Source organism: Stegostoma tigrinum, chromosome 19 (assembly GCF_030684315.1).
Source record: "Stegostoma tigrinum isolate sSteTig4 chromosome 19, sSteTig4.hap1, whole genome shotgun sequence".
In the NCBI taxonomy this organism is placed as follows: domain Eukaryota; kingdom Metazoa; phylum Chordata; class Chondrichthyes; order Orectolobiformes; family Stegostomatidae; genus Stegostoma; species Stegostoma tigrinum.
Genome location: NC_081372.1, coordinates 41,436,556 through 41,458,557, shown reverse-complemented (window position 1 = coordinate 41,458,557; position 22,002 = coordinate 41,436,556). Strand labels below are relative to the sequence as shown.

Below are 22,002 nucleotides of genomic sequence, written 5' to 3'. Positions count from 1 at the left end.
CTGTCAAGCATTAGTGGTTATTTTCCTTTTCACCTCTTTGTGGTTTACAAATTGGTCCCATTGTAAGTGGTATGGGAGCAGCTTTTACCCGTCATCCCATTCCTCTTTCAATTTTATTTGTTTCTTATGTAGCTGTGAGACCTCAAGCTAAACGGATCTTTACTTCAGTACGAGAAGCATTCTTTTGCCCCACATTAATTTTGGACATGTGGTTTTGCTCAAAGTTTTGCTTATGGTGCAGGTGGGAATGTGCCAGCAAACCCACAGCAAATCAGCACCAGACTCAAACGCTACCTAATTAAGTTCATAAGCTCTCAGGAATAATGTGTCAGCAATTAATCCATAACAGTAAATAATCAGGTAATGCTCAACTTCAGTAATATTCGACTGTGGTTTAGCAGAAATGTTGCTGTTTGCACAATAAGCAAAACAGTTTGAACAGAACCAAATGGCTGCAACAGAGCTGGGAATATGCTGGTCCCTGAGGGAATGCCTGCAGGATTGTCAATAGGGGTAATAAACTGGGAGTGGGAATGGATATTCACATTTTCGATGGGCAGGGTTCGGAGTGAGGTGTTGGGGGAGAGCAGAGAAATCCAAAGAACTGAAAAGGCGACCAGTTGGTTACTCATTTAACATTTTTTTTCTTTTTAAACGTAGTTGATGATTTAATTAGGATGTATAGGATGATGAAGGAATTTGATAGTGTGAAAACTGAAACTATATTCCTCGGTGGGGACTTTCAAATAAAGTGGATGCAATCTTAAAATTAGAGTTACGTTGTTCTGGATTTAAGTCAGGAAACAGTCCTTTTGCACATAGGGCACTAAAAGTCTGAATTTCCCAAAGAGATCAGGATGCTGGGTCAATTGAAAGTTCCATGGCAGAACAGCTTTTTTTTTTGAGTGAGGGATATGACAGGACAGATGGAGTTGAGTTCCAGTTTCTGCCATGATCAGTGTAAATAATGATTCACCTCTTTTTCCCTAAGTAACCTGTTCAAAGATGTTATTACACACCTCTGAGGCAGGTGGGACTTGAAGACCAGTCTCCCAGACCACAAGCAGGGATTCTAACACTGTACCACAAGTGGGCCCTTAAATAATGATTCGTGCTGGAGGCACTGAATGGCCATTCCAAACTTTATTATAAGTTAAACATTTAACTTTTATCATTGAAATCTTTTCTATTTGTTGTCTTTAGATTCACACATTAGGTCTCTTTACAAAGGACAATTCTGCAAGTATTTGGCTAGAGCTCGGTGAAGAGCTATACATTTCACAGAGGCAGTGCTGGTAACTGCTGAGATAGAAAATGTGCTTCCAACCGGTCTAGCCCCAGTGGGTAGTACCCATTCTGGTCTATTTTTAGATAGTTTATCTCCATGCTCCCATGGTAATCATTGCACGAGTTAAAAATACACTGCCTTCCTCCAACTGTGGACCCCAGACATTTAACAATGACCTGAAATATTAGACTGGACTTCACTTTAGCATCTCATCTGAAAGGCAGCACATGTAACAAGGCAAAATTCCCTCAGTACTGCACTGAAGTATAAATTTGAATCATGAGCTCAGTGTTTGGAGCAGTACTTTAACTAACAATCATCTAAATAATTTTAACGAGAGGGAAACACTCGACTCATCTGTTTAGCCTTAATGTGACAAGTTTCAAGAACTGTTGGAGATCATTTGATTATTAGGTCACCCTATGGATCAGGTAGAATTTTGGAAAAGGCCATTGCTCTTCATTAAGGAATGGTGCCTGGGGTTTGCCAACTGATCTACCAGTGCTACTTGTTTACTAAGTTTGGACTAATTGAGAATTGAATATGGCCTGCAGGACCATCTTGTTTGCTGCAGACTAGGTGCATCCAATTAATACATTGTGTTGTCTGTACCAGAGATGTATTTGAAAGGGCCTCTATGTTCCCAGTTGACAGACCGTCAGAAGCCTGACTCTGTCCACTGTTGTCGGAAGTTCCCAAGGGAACAATCTAGGGATGCGAGGGTGGCAGAAGTGAGCTCAATCCATTTTCCCTCATCTCTGAAAAAATGCTAGATTTGTATTTATGAGAGGGACAGGATGCCTTCAACAGTGCAGCACCTCATTGGAGGTGTCAGCTTTGATTTTTGTGCGTGAGTCTAGGAGTGAGACTTCAACCCAGAACCTTCTGACTCAGAGACAAGAGTGCAATTGAGCCTTATCTGATATTTGGTATATTTCCAAATAGAAGGCACAACTTGTTTAGGACCCAATAAACCCAATCTGCTTCAGTGAATTATTTCTTGACTGGTTTCCACAGAGCATGATTTTATTTATGCAGCCTTATGGGAAGCACCATTCTAGGTACAAATAATATACATCACCAGTTGGAAGACATTGCTGGAAGGAACACAACTTCCACTTGAATTATGAATCAAAAACCACCTGGCACTGAGAAAGGCTATTTATATCTTTACCAGGTCTTTGAAGCCTACTCAATTCAACTTCATCTTCTGACTCCCAGCTCTAAACATTTGTTTCTAACAATTATGAAAAATATAATACATAAAGTGCATTGCTGATTCTCTTGCTGTATTGATTGAGGTACTTTATCAGATTATTGTAATACTTGTTTCTTAATTACAGTCCTTGTTAATAATTGCATTCAGTAGGTTTTTGGTCTGTATGCTTCAGTGATATCTGATCTTTCATATCTTTTGAAAATTTATGTAGCAACTTCCTGATTGTAGAATAATCTTAAAAGGGAAACCAATGATAAACTTGCTGTAGACGAGCAATGCAGTGATGTAAACTTCCTTAGAATGCACCTTTGTATTATTGGGCATCAGCAGGTCATCAAGTCAGGAGGTATGGTTCACTCCTGGTGCTATGCACTCCTCAAACAAAAATTTCTTCAGGAAGAAGATGTTTCATTAAATGTTCGTTATCAGAACAAAGGATTTTCTGTTCTATTTTTAAGATACAATGCCTTCTCTGCAAATGAATTTTTGCAATGACCTTGCCAGCCATCTCATAAGCTGTGGCTCAAAGAAAGTGAAAATGAAGGCCTGTGCTCATGTTGTTCTGGGTCTGGTAGCAAAGTAATAGACAGGAGTAGCTTTCCATTGTTACATTTCACACACCATGTGCTGGACAGTCGTTGGCAGTTGTTAAGCAACAATGCTTTGACTGGGATTTGGCCAACAGCTGATGTAATGTTGCATGTTGGTCCTTCAAGATGCTGACTTCTTTGAACCTTTTTGGTGATAGTACATAGTGCCGTTCTTTTGACAGGTTGTGTTTTCTCCCAGTTCCACACACTCCACCCCCTCCACTATACACACATCCCCAACTCGCTTTTCTGATCTCCTTAAGGCATACATGAGCTGCTTCCATTAGTCAGTACTATTGCCTCTCCTCATCCAGGTCAGCATATTGATGATCCCTTTGCCCCACTTGAAACTATGAGAGTTACATATGCACAACCAATAGCAATGCAGATCCTGTTGACAACTCAATATTATTGTGGAAGCAAACTGATATTCCACCTCTTCACTGAGAGTCAATCTTTGTTATTAAAGTGCATGGTATCTCTCCACAATGGCTGGCTGTTTCTTATATGGAGTTGTAGATGTTTACATAATGAAATCTCTTCATCTCCAACACAGGCCAAAACAAAAGTTCAGCCAAATAACCAAGACCCTTTGTAGCTATGCGAGATCTACGCTCTAACACAAAAAGATACTTTTTGAAATATTGCTATGTGCAGAAGCTGGGAAGCAGGGCTAAGCTGGATTTTATATGTCACTTTTTAAAGCTCAACTCACCCAGGTAATATGCTGCCATAGCAAAATATGGTCTGGGCAGTCAGACAGATCTGAGGAGGCCAATTTTAAAGACCTTTATGAACAAGGTCAGAATGGAGCAGTATCCTATGTGCATCAAGAAACCCCTCTCTAAGATGCCATCTGCCCAAAGGAACCTGGACACCCACCACTTACCTCCCCCTCCCCATTACAGGGTTCCCCCTGCTGTAAAATTCCAATACATACCCTCCTAGTTCGGCTACAATCCACTTTGAGTCCCTTCCTACAGCCCTGGTAGTTCCCACTACTACGTTCTGCTGCACTTTTGAATGATGGAGCTGGCAGGTCCTGAGGACAGGACTTGCTTCCAAGTGGGGGATCGCAGTCCTGCAAAATGTTAGGCAATATAGCCCACTCATCGCATGTTATAGTTGTGTGGTGAGCTTCCTTCTGGTTCGCTGGCTCACCAAAGACTTTGTGTGCAGAATGGTGAAGAGCCCACACCACACCTCATGCCTGCCTGTAATTTTCTACCCAACATCTTGCGAGAATCCTACAGGCCTAGACTCCAGTTCTATGCAATTTGATAAAAGTACGACATTGCCTTTTGCATGCACTTAGTAGTTATCCTTAGAATAAAGGTATATTTCCTTGCTTCACCGCACCATGATTTCCTGAAACAAACATGAAGCATACAGTCACAATGGATGGAATTGTCCCCTCCCAGGTGTGATGTGGGCAGTGACGGGAGAATGATGGGAAAATACAACAGGAATTTTTTTTAACAAATCAGAATCTCGACATTGGGGAAGTTTTTTTCTGATTTGCCCCTTAAGCTTTAAATGGTGACCTGCAATCTCATAGGGTGGCAGCTACCTTACACATCCATGTCAATTTGCCTTGTTTATAAGTAATTTCCTATTTTCCTTCCTTGAGAAGTGAGGTGGTGCAAATAACCAATATGTAAGTTAGAGGCAGCCTGCCATTTGTTTGTTTTGGCCATCATTCAACTATATGTTCAGTACACTGTCCCTGCATGTTTCATAGATACCATCCTCCTTGAACCTTCATGTATATACAAGTTGGCAGTTGCAACCCACTAACCTCACCACATCATCATCTTGCTCTCAGAGTATTCACAGACCATTTGCATTCTTCAATACTTTATAGGTTTCCCTAAGCTTCAAAATAATCTGCATGCTTTGCTGGGTTGCTTTACACACAGGGACACAGACATATCTCATGCAACTGTGCTTGATGCATCTCAAGGCTGTTAACTTGCTTTCTCTCTCATTTTGCACTTACTTGGAGGCTGCCAGATTTTGTGTTTTGTTTTTCTTTACAGTGCTTGGGTCCTTCAGTGCTCAGTCACAGACTGCCAGTCTCTGTGTTCTGAATCGTTTCTTAGCGCAGAGGGAGAGACAGGCAGCTTGTGAGGATGCGAAACACTCAACAGCCAAGGCGTGGATGTGTCACTGTACAATACTGGGTTGTGTCAGTGCCACACAGCAGCGTATGCAGCAGATTATATGGTAAACACACTGCATGTGTTTCAAGCAAATGGTCATGACTGTAAGTCAATGGGGAGCAATGGAGTTAAGGGAGAGTGTAGACAACTGGGAGCTATGACCATAGCTAGTTAAGGGGCGTATCCAATTCCAGTTCAGAGGTCTAGCGATGGTCAGTCCAACCCTTGGTTCTCACAGAGTCTGAGGATCTTTGTCCTTACAGACCAGGCATTCAGCCATACTCAATCTTGCAGGTCAAGGGCAAACAACCTGGGGTTTACAAATAGGCCGTTGAGCTGTTGTTGAGACATAAGTCCACCAGAAGCGAATGTGCTAATTTTTCCTGCAGTGAGAGAAATGAAAGATCCTGCCTGACAGAAGTGATTGCAAGAGCAATTGGTTGTGTTGCAGAAACTGGAAAAGTGGTGAGTTGTTCCCAGTGAGTGAATAGAAAGCACAGAAGGCACAAAACGTGAGTGAGTGTGGGAGACTGAGGTGGGTGAGACCTGTTAAGTGGATATGAGGTGTGCAGTAGTGAAAGTTATAGCCCTTAGTGAGAGGCCTTTGCAGAGTTAACGGGAATGGTAACCCTGTGAGAGTGAGGTAGCAGTCAGAAAATGGTGGTGTTTACACTTGTAAAGCACAGATGACCATGAACCTTCTTCCTGCGCTGATAGACCCACTATTAAGCTAGGATACAGCACTAACCAGGGCAGCAGCTGTCTGTATCCAAGATGCCTACGCCACAATAGTGTGGCTTCCAGCACCAGTCTCTCCTCTCCAGCAGCCCCTCCAGTTCCTGTCCATGAAGAAAGGTGAGAAATTTATTTCTAGCCATATTGTCAGTAATAATAGTCGAGTACCACAAAGTGACAGGCAGTTCACTTTGTGAATTGTTCGCTGCACATACTGCAGTGTGGCATTGACACAGCCCACTAGTGCACAGTGACACATCCACCCCCCTGACTGTCCAGTTTGCATCCTCACAGGCTGCCTGTTTCTCCCTCTGTAGAATCTGAAGCAGTGTGACACTGAGTCTTAAATATAGTGCCAGCAGTGCGAACACTGCAGGGTCCTGGCAGTGGCAGGCACTTCTGCCTCTTCAGCCATCCAATTCCTTGGGAAAGGCACCCAAGAGCCGATGACTTAGTGAATGAGGGGAAGATTGGAGGGTTACCTGAGAAAAGTTACTTTGAGCTAAGGTGGCCAAGCCACCATGAATTTCATTGGCAAAACATGAAACTGGAAATGGCAGACATCCACCCAGTGATATTTCAAACACTAGTAAAGCCTTTGGTAGCAAAGTCTAAAAGGTTGAAATGATGATAATCATGGAATGATCAACCGCAAATGGTCTGATTCAAACAAATTGACAGGCTACCAGAAAGCAGGATGTAGGGCTTAGATGGTGTCTCCTTTTCATTCAATACCTGGAGAAATGAGAAATGTACCTTGAACAGGAAATGTCTCTTCTCTGGACAAAATTTTGCACTGCTGTACTGCAAACTGCAACTCTTTTAAGACTCAATTTCAAAAAAGTAAACAAAAACATTGCAACAGGGGCTGTGCTGGTTGTTAGTCATGTTGCTAAGCAATCCAATACCATAATTTGGCTGCGTGTACTGTAGAGACTAAAAGCCTGCATAAATGGCAAGAATTTGTCATATGACCCTCATTACTGTCCATCTGAAAGTTATTTCAGGAAAGAAAGACTGACTTTCTCTCCAATCAGGCAGTTTGCCACTGTACGGTCATAAAATTCAAATATTCCGATGTGACATATCAACACTTTGTGGTTTTAATTTTTCTTGCTGCTGGTGTTGCCATTTTTGAAACATGCTGGAGAGCTTGTTGTAGCTTGTTTTATTTGTAGTTGAGAAGATAGTCAAGTTGTGGGTGGTAGTTTAAATTTAGCAAATCAGAAAATACAAGTGCACATATGTGTGCACATACACACAATATGATATATATATATATATTTATATACGGAATGAAGAAATTACATCTGGCACAACTCAGAAAGGCATCTGCAAGTAGTTTATCGACTTAATTACTCATCCAGCCGTTCATGATTATTCTAAATGCAGCCTTATTTCAATGGTGCTTTTTTACTTTCTGGGTTCAACATGTTACAGGTTTGCTTATGTCGTTAGATGGCTTAATCATTAAAAAGTTGGCCATTATTACTGAAAATAGTTTTAAGATACATTTTAAGTAGACTGGAATTTTAATAATTGTTAAAAGTATTTATGTATCATGAACATAGTTTGGTACCATTATCTTTGCAGATCAGGAACTGCTTACTCAAAACTTTAATCACAGAATCAAAAGATATGTTCATGCTTGGGTTAACTGTGCATAGTTTGTGAAGGCAGCTGCTTCTGGGCCAAATAGCTATTCCATTATCCTTACGTTTTTGTTAAAAATAGAGAAGGTTTTTATAACTTTTAGCAGTATTTCCACCATCATGCCCTGTTCCAAACCATTCCATTTGCTTTAACAAAACGAGAAGGAGTGATTTTCAGCTTCTGACTACACCATTCAGAATGAAAATCAGATGCACGTTGTATGCTTAATGCCTTCCAAGTACAGTTGATAGGACTCTGAAACCATCAGCAAATGCTTTTACCAAAGATAGGTAAAATATTTAAAAGATACTATTTGTGTTACAAACTCGGCACATTTTCTGTCTATTAGTGTAATGAATTAAATGGCCAATACACAGCCTTAAAGAGATCACTTGTCAGTTAGCTCAGTTGGCTAAGTGACTAGAGTGTCGTGTAGAATAATGTTCTTTATGGGGGTCCAATCCCCACTCCAGTTATGTAGGTCATGGCCCACAATTGTGGAATTTTCACCCTTAAGATTTATACAATCATTTTTTTTGTCTCTAGTAGAGGGAAATGCCTGTTGTCCTTATTATAAGGGCTCTTGTGGCACAGTCATAGTACCCTTACACCTGGGTCAGGAGGTTGAGGTTCAAATCCAACCTCCATCAGAGGTGTGTAATAATATCCCTGAACAGGTTAATGAGAAAATATCTTAGAGATTGCTGAAAAATAAGTTGCAATACATTTTGGTAGTAAAGAGGAATGTAGCTCCACTTGCAGATCCCCTGGATTTTCTAATCCATTGCTACGCTCTCTCCTTACTTTCATCTTGTATCCCACATAGCTCCAATCAGTGAGCTGTCTCTGTGTGCATGGGTCAATGCTCAAGGTTTGCCACTTTTTTAGAGATGAGGCTCAAATATTGAAAACAGCTTTTTTAGTCTTTAACTTCCCTTTTCATTTCATGATTTGACACATGATGACCACCACATTAACCACTGGTCCTGTTTACAAAACAACCTACACAGCCCCAGCACCCAAAAACAAAGGCAAGAAAATCTATTCATTTAGTGCCCTGTTGTTAGGTTAATTCATGTTCTTCCTTGTTTGTGTTTTTCACACCTTTGCCTTGACCAAGAAGTCAAACTAGGCCTGAAACATCAGCCTTCCTGTTCCTCTGATGTTGCTTGGCCTGCTGTGTTCATCCAGCTTTACACCTTGTTAAGTCAAACTGGATGCTTATTCATATCCCGAATCCCCTGAGACACAGAAGTGCAAGGGCATGAATTGAGCAGATTTTTTTCCCCCTTTCTATCAACAAAGGTTCATCGATAATGTGGAACAGGATCACTGGAACATAGCATAGAGGAAAAGTTGTGAATTTGGTCTCTTTTCAACAACAAAAAAATGAGATTGCAATAGCTTAATTCCTTTTGGCATGTGGATTTCCATAATTTCCTGACTACCTACAATTATAAAGTCATGGAGTCATACAGCACAGAAACAGACCTTTCAGTCCAATTAGTCTGGACCAATCGGGCAACCCAATCTGACAGAATCCCATTTGCCAACATTTGGCCCACATCCCCCTAGACCCTTCCTATTCATTTACCAAGTTGTCTTTTAAATGTTGTATTACATCCACCACTTCTTCTGGCAGCATTTTTCATGCACGCACCACCCTGTACGTGAAAAGTTTACCCCTCAGGTCTTTTTAAATCTTTCCTCTCGCACCTTAAGCCTATGATCTCTAATTTTGAACTTGCAACCGTGGAAGATGAAGGGTCTAGGCCCGAAACGTCAGCTTTTGTGCTCCTGAGATGCTGCTTGGCCTGCTGTGTTCATCCAGCTCTACACTTTGTTATCTTGGAAAAAAGATCTTGACTATTCATACTATCCATGTCCTTCATGATTTTATAAACCGCTATAAGGTCACCCCACAGTCTCCTGTGTTCCAGGGAAAAATAACCCCAGCCTATTCAGCTTCTTCCTATAGCTTCAGTCCCAGCAACATCCTTGTAATCGTTTCTGCACCCTTTCAAGTCAAACAACATCATTCCGATAGAAAGGCACCAAGAATTTTATGCAGTATTCCTAAAGTGGCCTCACCAATATCCTGTAAAGCTGCAACATGACATTTCAACTCTCATACTCAGTGTTCTGACCAATGAAGATAAATGTGCCAAATGTTATTTTCACTACCCCGTCTACCTGCAACTCCACTTTCAAGGAACTATGCACCTGCACCTCTAGGTCCCCTTGTTTGGCAACACTCCCCAAGGCCCTACCATTAGCTGCATAAATCGTGCCCTGATTTGCCTTAGCAAAATGTAACACCTCACATTTATCTAAAATAATCTGCATCTGCTACTCCTATGCATTGGCCCATCTGATCAAGGTCACGTTGAACACTGAGATAATCTTCTTTGCTGTCCACTATACCACCTATTTTGGTGTCACCTGCAAACTTACTAACCATACCTTCTTATGTTCACATCCAAATCATTTCTATAAATGACAAAAAGCAGTGGACCCTGATCCTTGTGACACACCATTGGTCATAGGCGTCCAGTCCAGAAAACATTCCTCCACCATTATCCTCTGTCTCCTACTTTCAAGCCAATTTTGTACTGAATTTGCTAGCTCCTCCTGGATCCCATGTGATCTAACTTTATTTACCAGTGCACCATGCAGAATCTTATTGAACATGTTGCTGAAGTGTGTATAGACAACTTCTGCTGCTCTGCTTTCATCAGTTTTCTTTGTCACCTTGTCAAAAAACTAAGTCACATGTGAGACATGATTAATCAATCTCCAGTCTTACAGCACATCACCTGTGGCTATTGATGATACAAAAATCTCTGCAAGCAGCCCAACAATCTCTTCCCTACGTCTGCCACAAAGTTCTGGGAAACAAAGTTCTGATCAGGACCCATGGGTTTATCTACCTTTATGCACTTTAAGACCTCCAGCACCACCTCTTTGGTAATATGAACCTTTTCCAAGTCATCAATATTTATTTCCCCAAGTTTCACGTCTTTCTCGATAATAAATACTGATGTAAAATGTTCATTCTATATCTCACCCATCTCCTGTAGTTCCACATGTAGACGGTCTTGCTCCCTACTTAATCTTTTGCCCTTAATGTATTTATGGAATCTCTCTAGATTCTCCAGAACTCAATTTACCAAAGCTATCTCAAGTCCCCTTTCTACCGTCCTGATTTCCTCTTAAATAAGCCCCTATACTCATCTGGGGGTTCACTCAATTCCAGCTACCTTATACCTCCTCCTTTTTCTTGACCAGAGCCTCACTTTCGCTCATCATCCAGTATTTCCTATACCTACCAGCCTTGCCATTCATACGTACAGGAACATACTGTCTCTGAGCTCTCGTTGTCTCATTTTTAAAGGCCCCTCACTGTCCAACTGTCCCTTTACCTGCAAATAGCTTCCCCCAAACAACTTTTGAAAGTTCCTGTCTAATGAATTGGCCTTCCTCCAGTTTAGAACTTTAACTATTTGATTACGTCTATCCTTTTCCATAACCTTTTTAAAACTAATACAATTATGATCATTTGCCCCGAAGTACTCGCCCATTGACACTTGCCTTATTTCCCAAGAGAAGGTCACATATTGTTCTTTCTCTAATCGGTACTTATTAAATAAGCAAAAGTTTTCTTGTACACACTTAAATTTCTCCCCATCCAAGCTCTTAATGCTCTGACAGTCCCAGGCTATGTTTGGAAAGGTAAAATCCCCTACCATTACAATGCCATTTTTCTTACAGCTATCTCAGATCTCCATACATATTTGCTTCTCAATTTCCCAATGACTATTGGGGAGCCTATAATACAATCCCAATAAGGTAATCATGCCTTTTGTATTTTCAAGTTCCACCCAATTAACTTCAATGGACATTCCCTCAGGAATATCCTCCCTAAGTAAATTCAAATTCCTCATCAGTGATGCAAACAAACAGGTCTTTTGTCTTTTTATAATTAATAAATATCTTGCTAAGTAATTTCTGCAGGGTTGTAATGGTTATAACATTAATACTAGTGTGAATGACTAACATAGGGCTTGAGTTATTTTCTACAAGTAACAAAACAAGCATGTGCTATGTTTGAGCGCACATTCTTGAATGTATTTTTAAAATTTAGCCCAACTTGAAGTTTTTGTTCACTGATCTTAAAGAGAACAGGAAAAGAACAGTGCAACTAATCAATCTTACTTCACTATATCTTACTCTTGAATCATTTACAAAAAATGAGCAATGCCAGTAAAGTCATAAAATTCTGTTTAGTGCACAACCAGAGTATTGTGTCATAGCTGTGGCTGCCACACGTTAGGAAAGATGTGTGCAAAGAAGATTCCACAGAATAGTTCCAAGGATGGAAATTGCAAGATTAGGTAGGAGAAGTTGGGATTGTTCTCCTTGCAGGAAAAGAACTTGTGCGAATGTTTGATAGAGATATACAAGTTTATGACAGACATGGATAAGAAAAGTCTGATCCAATTAGGGCTGAGGACTAGGCGACACAGATTTCAGATTTTGGTCAAGATATGTGTGGAGGATTTGGAGTTTAACATTTTTAAGCAGTGTGTGTAGTAATAACTTGAAACTTGATGCCCATGAGGACGGTGAAAGTGGAGATGATCAATGGTTTCAAAAGGAAATTACATGGACACTTACAGATATACATCCCTGTGGTCCTTGTAGATTTGGCAGGAGAATTCAGCTGACTGACTGGTTTGTGTGACAGAGAGCTAGAACAGAGTCATTGCACTAAACAGTTTTCTTCCGTGCCATAAAGGACCCATTGAAGGGAAGCTGGCGTCATAACCAATACATACAGACTCCATCTCTCAGCCAGCTATTGATCAGTAATTTATAGAGTGGTTCTGGCAATCTGTAGCTATGGAAGTAGAATGTTCATAAAATTTAGCCATAAAAGTTACAGCAATCAGCAATCACACTGAAGGGAAACACCCTATCTAACATCTCACTTTGAAGTGTGCTTTCTTGCATCACAATTTGACATTAATTGATAGTGAACCTGTTCATCTCTCTGCATCAGATAACAGACACAGAAGTGATAAAACCCTTTCCACAATCAATTGGACAGGAAGTCTCACATTGAAATTTAGAATCATAGAATCATACAGTTTTACAGTGCAGAAGGAGGCCATTTGACTAATCTTGTCTGTACTGGTTTGACAAAAGCCACCCAGCTAGTCCCATTCTCCTGCTCTATCTCTGTGGCCATCCAAATTCATCACTTACAAATCTTTATTCAGCTTTCTTATGAAGCCTCCTATGGAATCCGCGTCCACGACTCTCCTAGGCAGTGCTTCCCAAATCCTAACAACTGTCTGTGTAAAGACGTTTCTCCTCATCTCACTCCTAGCTCTTTTGCTGACAGTCTAGAAATTGTGATGTCTCGTTACTGCCATATCTATTAGTAGAAACAGAATATTCTTCTTTACTCTGTCAAAATTGTTCATAATTTTGAACACCTCAATAAGTCACCTCTTAATCTTCTCTGCTCCTAGGATAATAAACCCAAATTATTTTATCTTTACTGGTATCTAAAATCTGGCTTTCCTGGTATCATTCTAGCATGTCTCTTTTGAACTCATCTCAGAGATTTAGTAAAGGAGGAGATCTCAGGCAATAGTAGCAGCAATACCAGGACAACCCAGACATGTCTCCACCCCATTTCAGGGTCTCCCAGTGAGCAAGGATTAGAATAGAGCTCAGGCTGGGCCCATCTGCTCTACGCTGGGTAGATTCATTTTCTCTTTCTTTTTCCTCTTCTTGTTTTTTTTTTCTTTTCTTCATCTTCCTGATGTCACGAGGAGGCCGGAGTGATGTCAGTGGGGTCTCCTGGCTTCGTAAGCCCAATGTGTGCCCTCCTGGAATGGTGGCAGGGCGTTGACTATAGCGATCGAAGAGCAAGACATCCTGCTGTGGTAGGTCAGTGGCAGAGACCTTGCAAAAGTACTGGAACTCTGTTTAGGACCTCAGCTGATGAAGATGAACTCTATCTGAGTAGTTTATTTTATTCTTCGTGTATCTTAAAATGGTGCCAGATTGTGGCGATAGAGCACTTTTCACTGTACCTCCCTAGACACATGTGACAATGAATAAATCATTGATTTGTAGAATTGTAGCATGCCTTCCTTCTTTCTATACTCTATATCTCAATTTACAAGGATCCTGTAAACTTCTTAATAGCTGCTTCACTTTGCCTGGCCCCTGCAGATAACTTCAGATGATCTTATTATCATGGTTACAAAATGCAAATAGGGAAAATAATCATTTACTGACCATTCAAATGTTTCCATAGATTTCACCACTGCTTAGGAAACAATTTAACCAATCAACAATTATAACATTAGTTTAAAAATCCAGAACAACAGATATTCAAAGGGATGTTTAACTACATAATGTTTATTTTCCCTATTTGTAACAGATACTTTTCCTTTGAAGTTTATTACCTGTGTTTAGGTATATATCCGATGTTATATTTTCATTGTTTCTTTCTCAGCTTTAGTAAATAATATAATTCCTCTTTCTTTTCACTCAAGAAAGCCTTGGTAATAGTAACCTTCATTACCTTGTGAACTGTCTTTTAATTGAAGTGTGGTGCCTGCACACAAAATTTAAGTTTATGAAATGTTTATTGTGGCTAACCAAGGTGGGGGCTGTGGGGCAAAGGTTTAAAAAAAAGCAATTTCTTCCTCCTCTCCTGGTTGTATCATCATGTAAAAGGCAGAATACTGTAAATTGCAAATGGTGGAACTCAGAAGCCTTGCATGCAGACTATGTGGAGTCTACAACAGAAAAGGCCATCTGGTCCAATGCTGAAGAATGGGAGAGCTATCCAGTGGAACATTAATATCCACACGGAATATCTGGGCTAACTGAACTGTATCTTTTTGATTACTTGTAGGACATTTATTGCCCGTCCCTCATTGCCATTGAGAAGGCGGTGGTGAGCTGATTTCTTGAATCGCTGCAGTCTTTGTGCTGTAGGTAGTCCCACACAGCCATTAGGGAGGGAATTCCAGGATGTTGACTCAGTGATAGTGAAGGAACGGAGATGTATTTCCAAATCAGGATGATGAGTGGCTTGGAGGGGAACTTACAGGGAATGGTGGTCCCGTGTTTCTGCAGCCCTTGTTCGTCCAGATCGAAGTGGTCATAGGTTGGAAGGTGCTGTGTAAGGATCTTTGATAAATTTCTGCAGTGTAACTTGTAGGTAGTACACATTGCTGCTACCAAGCGTCGGTGGTGGAGCGAGTGAACTCTTGTGGATGTGGTGCCAATCAAGTGGCTGCTTTGTCCTGGATGGTGTCAAGCTTCATTAGTGTTGAGCATTGTTGGAGTTGCACTCATCCAGACTGGACAGTAAATACTATATAATATTATGTGACAGGTCATTAAGAATGCAGAACATATCTTGAGGAAATATGCCAACTATCTGTTCTCTCCACAAAATGCAGTTTACTGAGCTGTGTGTGTTTTCAGCTTTTTTTCTTTTTCCTCTAAATGCTGTAGTATGCTAACAAAGACATCTTTATACACTATAAAAACTAATTATTCTACTCCAACAATCTAGAATAAAATTTTCAATCAGCAAAGTTTATGTTGTTGTCCAAAATAAACACTTAATATATGCTTAACTTACTCATATTACCGTTCTGCATCTTTTATACTTGGGAAATATGGAGCAAGTATGTTAAATGTGTAGGTGTGGACATTACCGGAGCAGGATTTCCGCTAGTACAATTCTGCCATCCTGAAAACAGTCATTGAAGTAAAATATTTAGAAGTTCAAAATCTTGAATTCAGATCTCAAAGGTAAATGCTTCAGTGGGCAAACTACCAGGCTGGTAAACAGGGTAACATGTAGCTATGTTTACAGGGATGGCAGGTGTTGCTATAAACCTCATGTTGCTGATACAAAATAATTGCTATTGATACAAGTTAAATGAGATTCAAAATTATCATGAAAAGGAACATGGGCTAATTGCAAAACCCTGGCATCTAAAGAATACCATAAAAAGACAGCTTCAGAACTTATCACCAGCTTTTCTCTCTTGCCATCTTGCAATTAACAGCAATGCTGACAACAAGTTGTTCATAATTAGTGTAATTGAGTGATTGTGTAGCACAATATTATCAGAAATGTTGATTTTGCTATTGATAGTGACATGACCTTTTTAATATTTAAGTCACTGCTCTTTTCCAGACTTGCATATTGGCTTTTATGACTGTAGGGATAATACACATTGGATTTTCTGGACCTACAAATTTTGCCAGTCAAATCATAGAGTTGGAGCAACCCATGCAGATAAAAGACACTTTCTATTAAGACACTTGCAATACCTCTGCCAAGATCTTCATAAATATGAGCAACAAGAAGATTGTGCAAGTGATTCATCTTATGATTTTCCTTTTTGCAGCAAGCACCTGAATTTTGGCATTATCTCTGCTAAGATTGTGATCTCTTCATGTGGGGAACCTGGGATGGGAGAGGATCATCTGATATTTTACCAGATTAATGATGTTGGGGTAATTAATGATGCTTCATATAATGAAAATTTAGTATTTAAAAAGCTCTTAAAAAGTAATCAAAAAATCTAAAATAAGAAAATGCACCTTTCAGCATTAAAACAATGTAAATTACTGCAATGCTGCAGACCTGAGAATATAAAAATACTTTTGGAAATATATGGCTAGTCAGGCCACATCTCTGGACAGAAATGTATTTCAGGCTGTGGTCACGTTTCATCACACTGTCTCTAGATGAAAGATCATCTCAATTTGAAACGTTAATGCTGATCTGCAAAACTGCTGATCTGCTAAGTGTCTACAGCATTTTATTGTCTTTAATCGCTTTCAGCATCCTCGTCAATGTAGAAACCTCATTTACTGCAGCCCAAACCTGCCCCAATAGCTACAGTTGTAATGTTTGAACCAAGTTATTATTAGTTTTTCCAAATGTTAAGTTTGACCAATGATCAAAAGACAACACTAACTGTATTATGTCACCCTATACCATGTCAAAAATGTCAAAGAGCTTTAAACAACAATTTATTGTTGAATAAGAGTGATTGTTCTTATATAACAATATTTTAATGCTTTCTTCCTATGGTGCTAACTGCAGCATTATTCTGTTTCAATGAATTCGAACTCTAACTGTGAAACTGTGAAAATAACTTTCTTTAATACATTAAGGATTACATCTGACTGTAATTCAGTTCACTGTTTTCTTGAGCATGTTATTGTACATTGTTCTTCCATCTTTCCACAAGGTCTTTTTAATCTCTTCAGCATATGTAATCCAACCAAACTCGTGAAGGCTTTGAAAAACAGTTACAGTTATGCACACAGTAATATTTTCTAAACTCTACAGTTGAAATGACAATCACATTGTGGTTGTGTCTGTGTTTACCTATTGCAGGTGAAGAAATGGGGCATTTGAGGACTACCACCCACATCTTTCGCCTTCACGTTATTAATAGAATGAGGGGGCAAACTTTCCATTTCCAGATAGTTACCATTTCCTTTTTTAACGTAAGAGGCAGGAAGTTATAGAAAAGCATGCTGAAAATTATAGTTGACACAATGGAAAAAAAAGCTTTCACCATCTTCTTGTGATCATGTTGAACTATCGTGTAGTGAATGTGCATCCTGTATTTCTCTGCTTTTCAAGTACAGTTTTGACTATGAATTTGAAAATCTTTAAAGCTGATATTAGTGCACATACCAAAGTTGCTTATTGGTAAGATTGCAAGGGCTATGTGACAGAGTCTGAGTTGGGAGACAAGTACAGTAACCAATAATCTCAGCAATGGCCTTTATGCTACAAGTGAGATTGTCACTAGACAGTGGTAATTTGTTATTTGAGATAATGGGAACTGCAGATGCTGGAGATTCCAAGATAATAAAATGTGAGGCTGGATGAACACAGCAGGCCAAGCAGCATCTCAGGAGCACAAAAGCTGACGTTTCGGGCCTAGAAGGGTCTAGGCCCGAAACGTCAGCTTTTGTGCTCCTGAGATGCTGCTTGGCCTGCTGTGTTCATCCAGCCTCACAGTAATTTGTTATTTGTTGGGGATTACTGTTTGTTAAATGATTTGAGCCCAACTCAGATAACAAATATTGATAACTAAGAAATTATAATATTTTACCAAACTCTAAATGGCGAGAACCTTGAAATGAAAACTAGAGCAGGTATCTGGTGGGTTCAGGTCACTGCTTGCTTTGAATGACCTCTGTGTTGTTGACAACCAAATTGTAGATCAGTGCACGATCTATAGGCACCAACTGCGTGCACCTTTCTTCCATGTACATTGGCATCTGGCAACTCCTCATGTCTGTCCTGCCAGTTCTCCAATACACTGGCAGCAGTATGCTCTGGAACCATAGACGTGTACTGCCCGGTGCAGAGCAACTAGCATTTAAAGGTTGCGGTGGAACCACCGTTGCAACCAGCTCACAGACCGGACCATGCTGCATCTCAGAGCTGCTTGCCTACCTTCTTAGAGCTCACTCACTTACCAACTATCTGCATTCTCACACCATCCATACCTTGCATTGGCCTGCCATGTCAGTTAGCACAGTCAAACAACCAGGCAGCTTGTCTTGCTGCTCACTAGTCCCCACTTTTGCTGTACAGTTGTACATTATGCCAGACCTACTCCATGTGACAGCAGCTTACATGTGCAACAAGCAGGCAGCTGTGCCTCAAAGTCTTAGGGATTTAGTCCACACTGAGCTCCATAGAGGTATCTGTCAAACAGGGGCTACTGTCACATTAAGTCAAGTGCAGCATCCTATGCCAGTCCAGGAAATTGGCCACTGGCAGGCATCCAGTTAAGGCGTTATTGAACAGAGGGTCCGTACCTTTGCAGGAGTGGGTCATGGCTAGTCCTTTTGCCTGTCTGGTGATGGTGATGATGGTAGGGGAGACACCTCCCAGTCGCGAACATTTTAACTCCCCCTCCCATTCCTCAGACGACGTGTCCATCCTGGGCCTCCTGCAGTGCCATAATGATGCCACCCGAAGGTTGCAGGAACAACAACTCATATTCCGCTGGGAACCCTGCAGCTCAATGGCATCAATGTGGATTTCAACAGCTTCAAAATCTCCCCTTCCCCCACTGCATCCCAAAACCAGCCCAGCTCGTCCTAGGCCTGCCTAACCTGTTCTTCCTCTCACCTATCCCCTCCTCCCACCTCAAGCCACACCTCCATTTCCTACCTACTAACTTCATCCCGCCCCCTTGACCTGTCTGTCTTCCCCGGACTGACCTATTTCCCCACCCATACTCTCCTCTCCACCTATCTTCTCCTCTATGCATCTTCAGTCCACCTCCCCCCCTCCCCATTTATTACAGAATCCTCTCCCCATCCCCCTTTTCTGATGAAGGGTCTAGGCCCAAAATGTCAGCTTTTGTGCTCCTGAGATGCTGCTTGGCCTGCTGTGTTCATCCAGCTCCACACTTTGTTATGTTGGATTCTCCAGCATCTGCAGTTCCCATTATCTCTGATCACAACCCCCCATAACTTTGTTTAATTTGTTATCTTGAATTTTGTTATTCCATTTCTCATTGTCAGTAGTTTTCTTGACTAACCCCTGAATCAAATCAAGGTTCTTCAGCGTGATTGGAATGCTGTCACTTTATTTAGATGATATTGGATTATTAGGTGTATGCTAGTTGTAGATTGAGCATGCTTTCTGACCTAAAGCAAAAGTTGTTTGGCAAAAAATGCTCACTATTTATCTAAGTAGATACTGCAAGCACCACATTAGTTTCTGACATTCCATCACTGTGTATATGCCAGTGTTAATTTCCTGTCTGAGTGTCTACTTTCTGTTGTATCATGATTTTCTTTTAATCCAGCTTTTGAACCCGCCTTGGTTCATGTTTTTATGTTTGGGAGAATACGAATGAAAAGAGATATTATTGGTTCACAGAAAGACAAAGGAAAGAAGGGTCCTTTGGGTCTATAACCAGAAATATCCAGGTTCTCTCTGTAAAGGGCTGTTTCCGGGCTGGGTCTGTAATGGATTGTATCCGGGCTGGGTCCGTAATGTATGTATTTGGCCTGGTCCATAATGAATGTATCTGGGCTGGGCCTATAATGAATGAATCTGAGCTGGGTTTATAGTGGATTATATCCCAAATGCTGTTTCAAGATTTATTTCACTGTGATTTGTCTTGAGATTTGGAAATGTTGCTTCCCTTCTTGTAATGTTTCATTTGCTTTTTATCTGACCATTGAGAAATGTACTTATTATTGATTATTAACAAGTGAATTTGACATTTAATTCCAATTCTCTCACTGATATTTTAATGCTGTTTCTTTCTCTGTCTTTCATTGCAGTTAATGAAATTATAAGGAAAGATCTTTCTGGACTCACAGCAACAAGCCAGTCTTAGATTCAACAAATTGACAATGAATGCTTCCCAATACAATCTTGGAAATTCTGTCCGCCACCAGTGACACCCTGTGTTTACTAATGGGTCAGTCGAAAGGTTCAATACAAAACAATACAATATCCTGGCAAGGAGTTGGCTACTCTGACTAATCATCATGGGAACTTCAGCTTAGCAAATTTTTCTCATTATTTCCGTTCATTCAGAGTCCTTAAGGGGTCCAAAATCTGTGTTTTTAGTTTACTCTTGTTAACCATTGGTTGATTGGATCATACCTGTTTCCACTCAAATTTTCAAAATGGACTGAACAACAGCCCATCGTTGGATATTTTAGCTTTCTAAAGAAAAAATATCTCTTCCTTGCAATTCCTTTACTTTCAAGAAAAGGGTCTCAAAACATTTTTGACAACTATTTTCATAGACCGATCCAAACATGATTTGGAGTGAAAATGAAATGGTATGAATGAGGTGGTTAACAATAAGAATGTGGACCTATGCCATGTTAACATCCAACATCACAGCACCACAGTTACACAATGTACTGGTGAAGACTGTACCATCCTACTTTGAGCAAAAATTAGGAAAGAGGTTAAGCCTTGATGCCTTGGGCCTGTTCTACCATTCAATAAGCTCACGGTTATCTAATTTCATCCATCATCCTTTATTCCATTTCCTTCAATATGTTCAGCAAAAATCAAATAATCTCTGCTTTATAATTAACAACTGAGAGCATTAATTGGCAGAAGAGTTTTCCAAACTTCTGAATTATCCTTCCTGTGTTGAAGTGATTCTGAATTTAACTCCTGAAGTGTCCGATTCCAATTCTTAAATTACACTTACCCAGAATAAGACTTTTCAACCAGTGTAAACTGTACCCTCTTATCTACTCTATCCATTCTGCTTTATACCTTGAAAATCTTAACACATTATCCTTCTGAATTCCAAGGAATAAAGGCCCACTTTGTATAATCGTTCCTCATTTAACCCTTTGGCGTGCAGGTATATTCTAGTAAATATAGAAACTTTACTTTTATGGACAACATACAGAAAATTAAAGGAGCTATAACAAGTTGTTGCCTTACTCTGAGCCGCAGTTGGAGGTTAATCAGCAGAAAACTCATCTTCCATTAAATAGAACATAGAACATAGAACAGTACAGCACAGAACAGGCCCTTCAGCCCACAATGTTGTGCCGACCATTGATCCTCATGGATGCACCCTCAAATTTCTGTGACCATATGCATGTCCAGCAGTCTCTTAAATGACCCCAATGACCTTGCTTCCACAACTGCTGCTGGCAACGCATTCCATATAGTGCATTATTCTGTAACTTGGAAAGTGACAATGATTCATATAGCGCAATTAGCATCAATAACTTGTACTGAAGCTTGTGATCTTCTCTGCCTTATCCCAGCATAATGATGATCTTACTATGGCTTGAAATCACAATTACCATTCTCACAAGAGAGATAACGGGAACTGCAGAAGCTGGAGAATCCGAGATAACAAAGTGTGGAGCTGGACAAACACAGCAGGCCAAACAGCATCTTAGGAGCACAAAAACTGATGTTTCGGGCCTAGACCCCAAACCGTCAGCTTTTGTGCTCCTAAGATGCTGCTTGGCCTGCTGTGTTCATCCAGCTCCACACTTTGTTATCTCTGTTATCACCAACTTCACAAGCTTACTGTGAGAAACTTGTTGAATCTACAACTAATAGTTATGCTGATCAACCAAATATTTGTTGATTTATTTTATCAACATCATCGGTCATTGCAGGTTTAAGTTGTTAATGTTTAAATCTTTTACAAAATAAATCATTTTTGGATACTAAGTAGGCTTCCCATGATTGAACATAGTAATTCAACCACATATATGTAAATAAAAAAATCATTTTGCTTTTTCAAGTAATATTTC

At 40.2% G+C, this 22,002-nt stretch overlaps 1 protein-coding gene across 4 annotated transcripts in view; it reads left to right on the top strand.

Moving 5' to 3' along the window:
• Nucleotides 1–21,605, top strand: part of nfatc2a (nuclear factor of activated T cells 2a) — a 196,312-nt gene extending 174,707 nt beyond the window's left edge. For all 4 annotated transcript variants that reach the window (XM_048549698.1, XM_048549699.1, XM_048549697.1 and 1 more), the window contains one exon: nucleotides 20,035–21,605. In XM_048549698.1, the coding sequence (XP_048405655.1) occupies nucleotides 20,035–20,049 (15 nt within the window). In that variant the 3' untranslated portion in view covers nucleotides 20,050–21,605. The remainder of the gene's footprint in view (nucleotides 1–20,034) is intronic.
• Nucleotides 21,606–22,002: the final 397 nt, after the last annotated feature.